This window comes from Arvicola amphibius, chromosome 8 (assembly GCF_903992535.2).
Source record: "Arvicola amphibius chromosome 8, mArvAmp1.2, whole genome shotgun sequence".
Taxonomy (NCBI): Eukaryota; Metazoa; Chordata; class Mammalia; order Rodentia; family Cricetidae; genus Arvicola; species Arvicola amphibius.
The window spans coordinates 20,370,738-20,386,340 of record NC_052054.1 but is presented as its reverse complement, the minus strand read 5'-3'; the positions used below and the strand labels follow the sequence as shown (position 1 = coordinate 20,386,340).

The 15,603-nt window shown below is 37.8% G+C and overlaps 1 protein-coding gene across 1 annotated transcript in view; it reads right to left on the bottom strand.

Moving 5' to 3' along the window:
* Positions 1 to 6,300: 6,300 nt before the first annotated feature.
* The window catches only part of Shprh (SNF2 histone linker PHD RING helicase), a 73,577-nt gene continuing 64,274 nt past the window's right edge, over positions 6,301 to 15,603 (bottom strand). Inside the window, 7 exon segments of the mRNA XM_038338808.1 lie at positions 6,301 to 8,210; positions 9,244 to 9,324; positions 13,986 to 14,088; positions 14,091 to 14,118; positions 14,120 to 14,161; positions 14,888 to 14,950; positions 14,952 to 14,975. Coding sequence (XP_038194736.1) covers positions 8,114 to 8,210; positions 9,244 to 9,324; positions 13,986 to 14,088; positions 14,091 to 14,118; positions 14,120 to 14,161; positions 14,888 to 14,950; positions 14,952 to 14,975 — 438 coding nt within the window. The 3' untranslated portion in view covers positions 6,301 to 8,113.

The window sequence follows — 15,603 nt, the reverse complement described above, 5'->3', positions numbered from 1 at the left end:
AAACTTCCAGCCTCTGAACTATGGCAAATAATTCCTATAATAAAGCCTTCGAGTCTGTGGTAACATGTCTGTTTATGCTGTGCTTCTTTTGTAACTCTAGCTGATATAAAAAGGAGATAAGACTTTACTCCGAGGTTTGTGTTGTCATCAAAGGTGATAGAATTGGACAAACTCTGAATTGGGTCCCAGACTGTGTTGTTTACACATCCTTCCCCAGGTTATCTGACCTGCCTGGCGCTGCATTACAGCACTGACTTGTACCTACCAGAACAGGATTGAGTCTGTTCTTCTCTGTCATGGGCTCTTTGACTTCTTCCAAGCCAAGGAGAACGACTTTCCAGTTATTAATGTCAACATGCCTTTAAACCATATATATTTAAGCTCTTTACTTCTTCTTTGACATCTGTTTCCCTTGAAACAAAATTTCTGTCATGTTCATTTTAAGGGTCATATTTTTATACTTTTTCTAAATATTCTTTCTTAGCACTCAACTTTCTCAATCAGACATGGGGATAACAATAATTCCCTCATCTTATTCCCTCCTTATACTTTAAAGATTACATGAGTCATAGTCAATAGGGGTGATCCTGTGTATCACGATGCTTTTATTATAAAATACTAGACTACTTGAAATTATTCTAACTACTATCAAAATAACTGATAACAAAGGACCCGGGCAAACTGTGATCTCACTTCAAAACTGGCTACAGGGTTCACTTTAGGTAGCATCTGAAAGCCAAAGGTGCAGAAGTCACATGCTGAGCAAATGGGGACATGAAACAACTGGGCCCTGGTTTTTGATTCCAGGGAGGAGGCCTCTTATAGAAGAGAAGGTTAGAAGTTGCTTCTATCTTTCAAGGCCCTGTGCCACCAGGGATTTAGAAGTCAAAGGTGCTTTTCTCCACACAAACCTTAGCTTGTCTAACACACAATCAACTTGCCACTTGTGTTTAGCCTTTGTGCTGGCTAAGGTAAGACAGAGGCAGGTAGAAAGTAGCATTTCTAGGTGTAAAATCTTACAGAGAATGTAATTACCTACTCTTGTAGCTAAAACCTGTATTTTACTTTTTATGGTCAAACACTTATTTCAGTTCCCAATATAAAACCCAACTTAAAAAAACAGGAGGCTAAAATTCCAAATTGAGGTCATCATACAATACTCTGTGGTGCTTTTCACCTGCATGCTTAGCTTTGCTTTTTCCACTCTTTGCTTCCCTACTGTTAAAATGAAACAGGTACACTAAACATGAAACATTACTAAATCAAGTTGTTGCAAGCAACCATATCTGAACTCATTTCACCCATCACAGTGGAGTGGGATGTATAACCCTAAAGTTCTGTGTTATAAACTTGAATATAAACTACTCCCTCAGGCCCAAGTGTTTTGGATACTTGTCTCCAGATCTGGGGTGGGGGGTACAATTCTGGTGGTTGTAGAACCTTTGGGGGTTGAAGGTATGGATAGCCTTGAGGTATGTTACTGGGGAAAGGCCTTGAGGGTTTCAAACTGGCTCTGCTTTGGGCCTGGTTATTTGGTACCATATCAAAACTGCTGCTATGAGCCCTCCAGCAGCCATGCCTTCTCGGTCACAGTGGAATGTTTCCTCTGGACAGAGTGACAAATTAAACTTGTCTTCTCTTAAATTGCTTTTTATTTTTTGTCATAGTGGTAAAAAAGTAGTACAACCAGATTTCCATGATTCTAACAAACATTTGAGATAATCAACCTATTAAGGAGAAAAGGTTTATTTAGTTCAAAGTTTTGGATCCTTCAGACCATGGTTTGGCCTGTTATTTCTGGGGTGGCAAGAGTTCTATCATGGTAGGATCATGGTATAGCAAAATGTTCAACTCATGGTGTCAGGCAATGTACAGGAAGAGGAGGAACTATATTCTACGAGCTCCTTCAAGTGCCAGAGCTTAGTGACCCAAGACTCCTACTAGGTCAAAGGTTTCTTACCTTCTAAATGAACCAAGCTCAAAATTTAGCTTTTAACACGTGGCAGATATAAGCTATCACAAGGTTCTAGTCTTGGAACCTATAATTGTTATATATAAAGTCATATAAAAGAGATTAAGTGAAGAATCTGAGCTGAAAAGCTTCTTGGGATGAATCTGGTAGGCCCTGATCTGAATGCACTCACACAATGTCATTGTCACAGGACATTGAAAGGCGATCAGACAGAAATAGAAAAAGCACTGGGAAAATACACTGGTTGGTGTGATGTGGCCCACAACTAAGAATTTTCAGTAGCACCAGATGCTGGGGGACGGACAGAGGAAGAGTCTCTTACAGAGCTTACGGGAGATTTGGAGACCTCTTAGCACCTTGATTTGAGTCAGTGAAACATTAGAATTTTGGCTTTGATAACATGATATTGTCAAAAACTATTATTTGAAGCCAACACCTTCCATGGTCCATGGTCATTGTTTCAGCAGACATAACAAATATAGGTCCTTCTATAGAAAATTGCTTTTGCTTTCTAAAAATAAGAGGATAACTTTGCCAAATATGTTAACATTGCTTGTGCTGCCATTATGGGGGCATTGAAAACTGTGTGATTAAAGCACAGAATCGACTTACATATCAGAGGCTAGTAGTTCTAGATCAAGGTTAGCAACACTGACTTTGCTTATGGTCTCTCTAGTCTGTAGATGGCTGTCCTCCGTGGGCCTTCCCATGGTCTTAGCTCTGTGTCTGTCTGTGCCCTGACCTTTTTCCATAAGCAAGCCAGCCTCTTGGTTCAGGGTTTGTACATGTGAGGTTATACCGCAATTGCTTGACTATCTTTAAAACACTGGACCGTGAGAGAATTTGAATTATGGTCTGTAAGTGGACTAACCCAGATTTCTCAGGAAAACTGTGCTTGCCTTAAAAGTGTATTTGCCTTTGTTGTTGATCTTACACTCTTCTATTATGCCCAGTTTGAAGCTGAGTACTTAAACACTTTGAAGTTGTATTTATTTTGATGGCAATGAAAGATGAATGTATTGATCTTTTCAAGTGGTTGGCAAACAAATGAAACTTTGTTTATTTCAACATTATATAACCTCACTGAGTACTACAATGTTGACATATCACATTTCTGGCCTACCTTGGGCATTTACAACTAAGAGTAAACAAACCATGTAGAGCTTTTATTTATAGAACAGAAATTCTTAGTGTGTCCTCTGAGGGCTGGGATGTTTCAGTTAGTGTAAGTGCTTCTTGCCACACATCCACGAGGACCTGAGGTCAGATCCCCAGCACTCAATAAATAGCCAGGCATGAAGGTACATATCAGAGTTGAGTTCTGGGGAGCTAGAAGAAGGAGGAATCCTTGGGTTGCTGTAACTGGTGAGCTCCAGGATCAATAAAGACCTCGTCTAAATGCTAAGTTTGAGAGTGATAGAGGAAGGCATCAACTTTGACCTCAACTCTGGCCTCCACTTGCATGTACATACACAGACACACAGACACACACGCAAGCACCACACATACATAATGTCTTCTCTGGACCAGTAGCATCAGTAAACAACTGTACAACTATTAGAAATGATTGACTCTTACACATTTTTTTTATATCAGAAGATCTAGAGGCTAGCGCAACAATCTGAATTTTAAACCAAGTCTTCAGGCAGTTCTGTTTCAGGCTACAGAGTTTATTGGAATGTTTTGACCACAGTACATTTATTAACTCAGAGGATGAGTCAGCAAGACATCAAACCCTTGGAAGTCTGATGCAAATGTGGAGTATCAGAAAGACAATATACTAATGATTGTAATTCCTTTCATCTTGGTTAATCTCTTGCCTTCCTTTTAAGAGTCAGAATCTATACGTGATAAGTTGTTTGAGAGACGAAGTTTAAATAGAAGGGTTGAAATAAGAAGACTATCTGATAGGAACAGTTAGAAAAAAAGTTTCTGGAGTCAAGAATAATGCACTTTAGAACTTTACTAATGGGAGAAAAAGTGAATACAGAAAATGTTAGTTGAAATTGAGGGTGGAGGGTAGCTGCAGGCTTTAAAGGCAGCAGGGAATCTAGGAAGACAAGAATGAAACTCAGTTCAGCCAGACTTTTAGGTACTAATGTTGGGCTAGGACTTCTACAGTCTGACATCAGCTTCTATATTTTTGCCATATTTAAGAACAGCACCATTTTTGGAGAGAAAGGTTTTCAAATAACAATTAACTCAGCCCCATGAGTACAAAAAAGCTCAAGACATGTTTATATTGAAGCTATTTACAAATTAAATATGGCTTCATCCATAAGATGGGTTTTTGTTGACTGAGAAACCATGCTCAAGATAAGGGGTCTAGGGAGAATGACTGAAGTAAAAATAAAACCTGTGGGAAGTCAGGGTTTGCCTGGCCCTAATATTACACAGAAGTCACATAGGAGGCTCTTGTAAAGTACAAATGGCACCTCACGAGAGTGAGTTTTATTGCCTAGAAAGTAATGATCAAGGTTTTAGGAAGGAAAGTTCGGGATAAGTAAACATAAATTCTGGAAGACATGGACAGAGCCTAGCCCATCAGACAGCAAAGTATCATCAAGTTGTTAAATACATCGACTACCAGCATTTCAGGAGGACTACAGGTTTAAAAAACTCTTTGCTTTGAAGGGTGCCTGTGAGTCAACGTCCCTTCTCCAGTACTTAACTGTGTGCACAAGCATTTTTTTTTAACCCTCTACATAATGGCATGCTATTAGTTACATAATCAGAAACCCAAAGAGCTACTAAAATGCCAGAATTAAATTAGTAAACATTTAAGACCTATAATCTAAAATATTTACTAAGCTATACGGAATTATTTTCAATCTCAAACTTAGTGCTTCTGCGTGGGGCAGTAAAAATAACGATCTAGGAAAAGCTTTACATGCAGTTTTAATGTGCAGCATCATAAAATGTCAAAGTAAACAAAACAACAGCAATAAGAACAAAACCCTCCAAAATACATGGACAAGCAGATGGGAGAGTAGCTACTGGATATGTCTAATGTTGGGGAAGAAATGAAAGTGCCTTCTGACCTTCCCTTTCTTTCAAGATTCAGGCTCTTAATAAACCTCATTACTTCTCATCTTACAGAAATTTCTCTTAATTGTATCCATAAGTGTCTATAAAAAATTGTTATTTAAGCCGGGCAGTGGGTGTGCACACCTTTAATCCCAGCACTTGGAGGCAGAAGCAGGTGGATCTCTGTGAGTTCGAAGCCAGCCTGCTCTACAAGAGCTAGTTCCAGGACAGGCTCCAAAAGCTACAGAGAAACCTTGTCTCAAAAAACCAAAGAAAGAAAGGAAAGGTTAAAATTGTTATTTAAATTCAAATCTTCTGTCTTTCCCAGCTTCCTCCATCCTTTTTATTTCTTGTCTATTCCTATTCAGAGTATAAAAAAAAGGCTTTAGTTAATCATAGAATTCTCGTCTAGTTTGAACTCTTTCCCACAAATGACTGAAGTATGCTAATAATTTGCTATAACCCAACTCTTATTTTGGATATGAGTAGGTTCAGAGGACTAAGTAACCTGTTCAACAAGACCCAGATTGCTAACAAAGTTGGAGCTTAATCCAAACTTAGGTGTTGCTGGATATATTCAAAAGAATTAGAAATTAAGGTCTAAGTTTTGGACAGGAGAAATCAGAGGTAGAAATGATAATAAGCTGTATTATAAGTCATAGAAGCTGAAGTCTTCATTATACAATATACTGATTAGAAACAACTTGTGCATAAATGTATCTCATATTCTACTTTACAGGAAAATAAGAGATATTTTAAGAGGCTTTAAATATAAAGGATATTTAAGCAGTAAGTATCTTATTAAAAGTCTTTGGAACATTAGTAATCCTTATCCCAACCATAACATTGTCCAACATCTATCTGTTGAGCTCTACTGGGCACTGTGTGATGCACTATAGCAGAGGACAAGATTCTAGCTTTCAGAGCTTAGTTTCTACAGGAAGATGGGAAAGATTCATAAAGTGAGTATATTAGACAGCAAGTAGAACTAAATAAACGACTAAGAGGTTTTCAGGTGACAGTAGGCAGAAATCGAGGATGACTTTGATCCACTTGATGAAGCACCACAATATTAATTCTATAAAGGCACAGGGTTACTGCTTGCCCTGTTGTGCTTGTGAATGTCATTTCTCCGGCTTCAGAATGCATTAAATTCACATGTAGAACACCTGAAGTACACAGGGACAGAACATTGACATTTTCATTCTTAGGGGGATTTGGCTGATAGGCAATTTGATATTATTTGTTAAGTCAATAAAAACCAAAGTTCATATGATCTATAGAAATTAAACAATCCACAATTTCATTTTCCACTAAAATATTTATTTAATTGAGGTATCTTACTGAAATAAATAAGAGTAGCTTTCCTCTAATACTGGTAAGTATAGATATCAATATACCATTTTTTAAATTGAAGAACAACAAATTGTTTTCCCTAGAAGATAGCACATGAAGTAATACTAGGAAACAAAAATAATTACTTAAACAATCTCATACTAAATTATAGCCACAAGGCTTCTGAATCTCAGCATGACATATGATTTGGTGGAAGAACAGTAGATGTGAAGCCAGGGGGCCTGGGCTCCATTGTATAATTGCTTACATGTCATAGGCAAGTTTCTTAGTATTGTTGAGCAATTAGTTCTTTACTTTCAAAACAGGAATGATATTAATCACATCTACTTCACAGGACTATTAGGAATGTTAACCACATGAATATACATAAAGCTCTTCATGATATGTAAAAGAGCGGTAAAAATAGTTTTAATTTCATATAAAAGAATCAAATGCATATCTCCCTTCAACTAAAGAATAAGCACCCACAATGTGTCTTCTTCAGTTGAACTGTCACCTGTAAACTGGAGTGGGAAATGCACCTTAGCTAAGCACCAGAGCTCACTGATGAAGGAGACCCAGTCCAGTACAGTTTTCTGGGCAGTTAGGAGCTAATGAATCCTGAGGGTCACTTAAAACTCCAAAGGCTTAAAGACAGGAAATAAGAACACTCATATTCCATCACAGGGCTAGGATACAACAAGCTACTTGTGATTCTGTGATGCCAAGGCCATCTATCAATTCTTCACAGAAGAAGAGAGACAGTTTCATCACCTACAGTTGTATGCATGTGTGAGCACAGCACTCTCCTGCAGTAACACTAGTGGTCCCTAAGGGGTGGAGTAACTGAAATGAAGAAACTCTATCTAAATTTAGATACCAGTGGCTACAATGACTAGTTGGAGGAACACAGGAAAGGAATATGTCTAAGACATCAGTTACAATGATGATTTCTTTTTTAAAAAGCCACGTTCTATGCTATAGTAACATCATAAACCATAAATCATAAAACTCAGTATTTACAGATACATCCATCTTAAAAACACATTTAAAAAACTTACTAAGAGAATTAAACATCATTGTCAGGTAAATATTAGTACACATAAAACCACACTAACAATGATACTACTTAATACATAATAGAAAAAAGGAATTTTTCCGTAATTTAACTTTTAGTAGCAAAACATGAAAAGCAAAGTAATTGCCTAACGATTTAGCATAAGGAGTTGCACTACTTACTTTCAAGTTACAATGACAGTGTTACATTTAAACTCATGCAATAACTAGTTATTACAGTTCAGCATTTTCTTAAAACATTACTGAGAAGATAATGGTGAATCATACGCTTAAAGATGCAGAAGGCCTTTTCAAAATCTGATCTACACTGATTGGATATATCAGGTTATACAAAACTAGGACTAGTTTACTTTCTCTCTTGTGTATACTGACTCGTTAATACAAATATCTATGCATTAAAAGAAAAGTCTTCAATACCTTTCTTAATTGCCCTGCCTTATCAGTTATAGATATTCACTGGAACAAAAAGTGTTTCAGTAGAAATGTAACATTAAAATTCATTATACATGTTTTGAAATTAGTATACTGAAAAGGAACCAATGGCCAATTATTACTATGTTAGTTTATAACAAAAAGAATTCATCCAGTTTGAAATAGTATTTACTAATATTTACTGATCTTTTGTTTTAATTAACATCTTTGCTTTACAACCTATGAAAGTTAAATAATGTATTAAAGTTTATGAAATGATTTAATAGCACTTCATTCAAGTTCCTCAGTTTCTTTGGTAAAGAGGTCTGCCAGGTCAGCCACCGTCAACACAGAGGCTTCAGAGTGCTTCCCAGATGAGCTTGTATGACTGCAAGAGTTCAAGAAACACAATGAAAAGGAAGGCCAGGAGGTCAGCGACTGCATGCATGAGAGTAATGGAGAACACCAATCTGCTCCTATGTTGTCGTAACTGAGCCATAGGGAACTTCTCCCCTGAAGTATACAATGACGTAAGTGTTACATCTTGTGGAAAATGCTGTGAAATAATTCTGAGGATTTGTAAAACAATGTTTTCTATGAACATCTGACAACTGTTGCCAGGAAAGTTCTAAATTCACCATTACTTTTTCCACTTACAGAGAAGTTCAGTAGCTCTTTTATTATTTACAGTAACTGAAATAAAAATCACTGAAGTCTGCAGCATGTGACAAGAACAAAAGGATGTAAAGCCTGTGGGGGTGGCTGGCAACTTTCTTTGTTCATCACCAGAGTACAGGAATTTCTGGTTTGAAAGTGTTGTGTTTCTCAAAGTATCCCTGGAGATGCAGTCCCTTTAAAAAAGCTATCATCTCTACCATGGGCAACTTCCGACCCATCACATCTCATAGGGAGACACACAGGTACCAGTTTATTTAAGATAACTTTAAATGGAAATTACTAATTTGTGCAAACATTAGGAAGTTTAAAGACTGCAAGGTCACGTTTCAAAGTTCAGACTGTTTTGACGAGTCTGCTACTCTGATGTCTGTGACTCTGACACAATTTACCAGCCAAGACTGCAAGTTCAGACATTCCTCTCGATTTGTGATGGGCACGTGTAAACTATAAAGCAGCAGTGCACATTCAGTTTCACACATATCAAACAAAAGTTTAGGTAAGACAGAACAATAACTTTCATTTAAAAAGTAATCTAATGTGTCAAAGTCGCTTAGTTTTGCATATTGCAGCTTAGTAAGTATCTTAAACACAGAATGGCAAAAGCATTAACTGGGAAATGCTTTGGATAAAATGCTATTCTTTGCTTAAAAAAAAGTACTAGTGTTATATCATTTGCTATCATCCACACAAAGGTGACCAACAAGATCACATGACAGGGAGCTTCACTTGCAAGCTGTACCTCCCTCCTCTCTGCAGTTTTCAGCATTGTCTGCATTCGCTCTTCTATTGTTGCTTTAATTAGGAATCTATGTACAATGGTAGGTCTGGAAGGTAAATAATAACTGTAAGCTTAAAAACCATCGTAAGACAATGAGTAGGAAACTGACTTTATGCCCAATGCTTTATCATTAGTTCATGTAGCAGGTACACATGAATGTGCTGAGGGACAGGCCAAGTAGTGAATGATGCTAAGGTGATCTCCATAAACTAACGTCGCATGAGAGAGAGACAGATAGTAATAAACACATGAGAAAATCAGTTCCATGCATAGATAATGCCATGAGGAGTGGAAATAAGAAAGGGAATCAGGCACTAAGCACAGAAGCAGCAGGAAGAGCAGGCAAAACAGAATACAAAGCACTTTAATAAACATTATTGGATGAGCACATCCTTGGAAAAAGCTAACAATGTTTCAGGGGCAACAGCAGGCTAGCATGGCAAAAGCATGTTGTAAATGAAACAGGTGACCATGAGGTTAGAGGTGAGCAGAGCTCAGATCATATATTGTGGTTTTGCAGGACCCAAACACAAACTGGATTTTGTGGCTATAAAGAATATGCTCCAGTGGTTATGCATAATTTGATTTACAATGAATTGTACTTTGTAAATGTCTCTGGCTACTGGAGAGGCAGATAAGAGATAAATTTGTAATCATCCCAGCTGTAGGAGGTGGATTATGCTTTGTGTCAGTGGGATAAGTAGTCAGAAGATGAGGAATATTTGTGAGATATAAGTGTCAAGACTGCCTATCACTATTCTTTCTCTCCTTTAATAATCCCATTCATGTTTATGGCTTAAAAACACCATCATATGCTACCGATATCAAGTGTATGCTTTTAGCTCTAGCTTCTCTCCCAGGTTCTGAACTTACATATTTTATATAGCTAATAAAATCTCAAACATATCTAAAGTCAAGTTTTGTTCTTCCCACTTGATGTGGGATTTCCCTGTGTATACTTGTGATTACCATTAATGAATAAAGAAACTGCTTTGAACCTATAGCAGGGCAGAACTTACCTAGGTGGAGAAAACTAACTGAATGCTGGGTGGAAGAAGGTGGAGCCACCACCAGAGATAGACGCTGGGAACCTTACCTGTTAAGCCACAGCCACATGGCAATACACAGGTTAATAAAAATGGGTTAAATTAATATTTAAGAGTTAGCCAATAAAAGCTAGAGCTAATGGCCCAAGCAGTGATTTAATTAATACAGTTTCTATGTGATTATTTTGGGGGTCTGGGCAGATGGGAAATGAACAATCTGCCAAGCGGCCTCCTTCCAATACCCACTGAATCTGTTCTAATAGTAATAATATACTCAGCTAAAGGTTGTTATCCTTCTAGTCATCTTGGCCAAGACCATGGTGCTACTCACAAGTCCAATCACCACTATGTCCACAGAAACTGTCACTGTCAGTTCTACCTCCAGAACAATCTAGAACCTGATCACAACACAGCAGGTAAACTGCCACCAGTCAAACTACCTTCTAATGTCATCAAGACTGCATGGCCTCCCGTGCTCCCCTTACTCCCTAGACTGAGTACAGATTTCAGAATGATTGTTTCAAAGCTGAAGTTAGATTGTGTCGTTTTTCTGCTTGCAGCTTCCTAATTAGTGTCTAATATGATCCCTGACTTAATTTCCTACCTGTTTTAGTCTAGCAACTGTAGTTCCTTGCTATTTTTTTAAAAACCAGGAACACTCCTGACTTACAGATGTCACAATGATTTTATTGTCTATTTAATCATTCTTTCTTAAGATATTAGCTCTGGATTCACAGCTAGGGGGCCAGCATGGGACTGACCTAGGCCCTCTGCATCTAGGTGACAGCCATGTAGCTTGGTCCATTTGTGGAGACCCTAGCAGTGGGACCAGGACCTGTCCCTGATGCATGAGCTGCTTTTTGGAACCTATTCCTCTTTGCTGGGTTGCCTTGCCCAGCCTTGATGCAAGTTGGAGGAGCTTGGTCCTGCTGCAACTTGATATGCCATGCTTTGTTGACTCCCATGGGAGGCCTACATCTGAATGAAATGGAGAGAGATGGATGGGGGGTCCGAAGGGAGATAGGAGGAGGGAGCAGGAAGAGAAGGGGGGGGGGGAAACTATGGTTGGCTATGTAAGAAAAAGTTAAAAAAGATATTAGCATGACCAACTATCTAATCTCTTTCAAGCTTTGGTCAGATGTTACATCTCAGTAAGGCTGGATTCTACGTCATTTGAAGTCTTTATCTCCTAACAGGACATTGCCCTTTACTTACATCTGTTGCACACTGTTGCTAGACCAACCCGCTTAGAACCTGCTTACAAGTTGCATGAAAACATCTAAAATGCTTAAAATTATGCATGGCACATAGAAAGTGCTCAGCAAAGGTCTACTGAATGAAGTGTGTGGAGACCAATGAACACCAACTGCTTAAGAAGATAATGGAAAGAGAAGGCACTTTGAAACTCTCTCTATGACGGTAAGACTGTCACTGGGAAGGAGGATACAAAGATTCAGGTAGTCTCTTAAAGGATGGGAAGCAATGAACATGAACAAGGAAGTCAGGACCGCGAGGGTGTGTCCACCACTGAGACGGTGGGACTGATCTAATGGAGCTCACAAGGCCAGCTGGACTGGGACTGATGGAGCATGTGATCAAATCGGACTCTAAGAATGTGGCTGACGGTAGGGGCTGACTGAGAAGCCAAAGACAATGGCACTGGGTTTTGATTCTACTGCCATGGATGGGCTTTGTTGGAGCCTAGTCTGTTTGGATGCTTACCTTCCTAGACCTGGGTGGAGGGGGAGGACCTTGGACTTCCCACAGGGCAGGAACCCTGACTGCTCTTTGGACTGGAGAGAGAGGGGGAGGGAGGAAGGGGGATGGGAGATGGGAGGGAAGTGGGAGGAGGGTGGAAATTTTTTAATAAAAAAAGATGGGAAGCAATGGTCTTAATGGACTTAGGCTTCTAAATTGGAAGGCAAGCCCTATCTATTGCTTAGAAAAATGTTGGTATAACAAGTCAGTGTTAAGGGCTTGCAGAAAGGCTTACCTAAAAAGCATGCAGTAAGCCTAACAACCTGAGTCAGACACTGTGTGGCAAAGGCCAGTTAGCCTGGAAAGTATGCCAAACCAGCAGAAAAGGAAGTAAGAGACCCCAACAAAATGGAAGCAAAAACTGACTCTGGAAGTTGTCCTTTGAAACTCCCAATCACAACATGGCATGTAGGCACCTGCACTTACACATACACTAATTTAACTGCATTGTAAATGACATTTGCAAGCACTTTAGAACAACTGTGTATTGAGATTATGATTGTCCTACTTTGCCATATTTAAAGATTTTTTTAAAAAGAGTACAAAGGCTTATCTTGATCATCAATTTGATGAGATTTAGAATTACTATGGAAATACAACTCTCAGTTCATCCATATGAGTAATTCCAAAAACATTTAAGACTTATGTGAAGAAGGAGAGCTACCATGAATGAGGGCAGCAACATCCCATGGGCTGGGATCAAGACTGAATGAGGACAAAGTAAGCAAGAGTCAAGCATTTATCTGCCGGTGTCCCTAACTGTGCTTGCGATATGACCAACCATGTCCCTGCTCCTGCCATTTTGAGTTTCCCACTCTATTAACAAAAACTGTGAGCCCAAATAAACCCTTCCTTCCTTAGATGCTTTTCTTTGGAGTTTTGACACAGCAATGAGAAAAGTAATTTAAACACAGAACCCATCTCTTTCCCACTTAAACTAGAGCTGTCTAAGCTATCAACGCTGCAGCTTATGCAAATCTGTAGTTAGTTCTGATTCTGACATGCAGTTCATTTACTACTCCTTTCTCATGCTTTACTACAGCAGTTCCAAACCCCTCCACAATCCTCAGAAATGTCAGTTTATCGCCCCTTTGTTATACATATGCAACTCTCTAACTTAATCAGTCCTTCAGCCTAATGTCTTATCCTTCAGGGCACAAAGCACATTTCTTTGTTCATATAACTCTGAATCATCTTTTTCTCGTGCTACACAGTAGCCTTCATATACATTGTAAATGTGAATGGATTTTGTTTTATATAATTACAATCTTCAGTATGTAGCATAATACTTGACATACTTTAGGTGCTCAGTAATACTAAATGAGTGCTTAGTGTGTACTTAGTATGTGTATATCTTCAAACATCAAAGTCTCTAGCATCCATGAGATAACATTAACGAGGAAGTTATATTACAGATACCCACATAATCTGTTATTTGAATAAAGTAAGTACATTATCATATAATAATCACTATTACTTTGGTTTAGGTATTGCACTAAATCTAATTATCTTTATTACACTAAATTATTGGTTCATTGCTGTGTGTGCATGTGCATATAAGTGCCAGGGAGCCCATGCAGACATGTGACAAACTGGAAATTTCCATAACTGGACTTCATGTGAGGGGTTATAGACTATGTTTAAGGTGAAATATAATCAATTTCATGTTTAGACTCAGAACCTTTCCTCATGATATCTCATTAAAGACATGTACATACTCTAGAATCTGAAGGCAAAAACAAACCCTAATCGAAAACATTTCTGGTCCCAAAAATTTTCAAATGAAGGAGAAAGAACCTGTAGTTAAAAACAAACAAGCCACGATGAACATAAATAAAGAATTTAAATGCTGAGTTAGTTTCTATAACCAGAGGCAAACTGGTTGATGCTATTTTAGTCCTACTTTGTCTGTCCAATTCGGTGCACCCTCCCAATGGCCTGAAGCTCATGGGAAGGGTTCAGTATGGGCTCCACCAAGAGGACATGAGTAGCTTCAATGATAGTAATCCATTAGAGCCCGTGTGCAGGGGCAGCAGCCAAAATATTGATTTGAGGATCATGTTTAAATGCTGAAAGGTTCTTCCTAAAAAAGAAAGGTACATTTTAACTTTAGTTGGATCAACTGAAATAAGAGCAGCTTGTTATAGCTCAAAGTTATATGGTAGTGAAAAAATAAATGCTAATCCACCAAGTTTAAAAACTAGAATGTGTTTTCCTTGATTTTAACAGAAGAGATCATACAAAACACTTTGCTTTTATAGCATATAGTAAAAACCATATCATAGATATGTGATACATGAAATCTGAATTGTATGGAGGAGAGGAAGGAAAAATATGGAAGATGGTAATGTGAGTAAGCAGGAATTCTACTACATTTTTAATGTTCTTATGTGTGATATGTCTCAAGAGTATGTGGGTGTGACTGTACTGAATGGATGTGACATAAAGGAAATTTTAACCATATTACTTTTTTCCTGATTGTGTGTGTGTGTGCGAATGTGTTGTGTGTGTATGTAGACTATATTCCCAGAGAGAGATACTGCAAGGTCATTTTTCTACATTAAGGAAAAGGGATCTCAAGTTAAAAAAAATTTTTTTTTTTTTTAAAAAGATTCTCTTTTTAGGTATTATTGAATAGAAAAAAGTATCTACAGTTTTTCTTCTTACCTTTAAAATACTTATTTCGTAGATAATCAAGACTCAAGCCCTCACTCAGGGTTCAGGCAGAAGATAACTAAGTCAGCTAGTGAGCATCAGTTTAGTTTGCAACGGATCTGTTAAAAACACAAGGAAAACATGACATACCTGGAATGTCTTAATGCGACTGATCTGAGTAAATTCCATGTTGTTGTCAGTCAGCGCTTTTGAAAATAATATCTAGTACATCTTGCCACTAGAACATAAAAGTGAGAAAAATAGTGTTTACACACACAGCTTTTGGCCAAGAGGATTTAGAAGGAAGAAATAAATAATAAAACCACAGGAACAATTAAATGAACAAAAACAAACCCAAAAGTCTCAGGTGGAATACCTACTAACACTAGTTAGTTCTGCTGGGAAACAGCATTCCCTCTCACCAAATACTGAAGGAAAGGTAGTATAATAAAATTACAAGCAACACTGAAAATCAGTTAAAATATATAACACAAAACAATGGCATATTTAATAGTTTCTTTCTAAATGCAAAACTAGGGGTTTTACTGTATTTATATTTATAAACAATACTTTATAGTTCACTAACTAACTTCTTCTTAATAGTCAAATTCATTTGTAAATGAGTCAAGGTTATAGATTCCAAATTTTAAAATATCAAAATAAAATCTCTTATTGAAATCAATATAAAATCTTACAGGAACTGCCTTTATAAAGTATCATCACATTTCTGTAAACATAAATATAACGACACAGAAAAAAAAATCCAACAGTAATTCTGAATCTTAACTCTCTTTCAGTAAGCATTTAAAAATAGTTCTCAGATAAATACTAAGTAGTGGCAGAAAACCAGCTGGGCTGAAACAGGA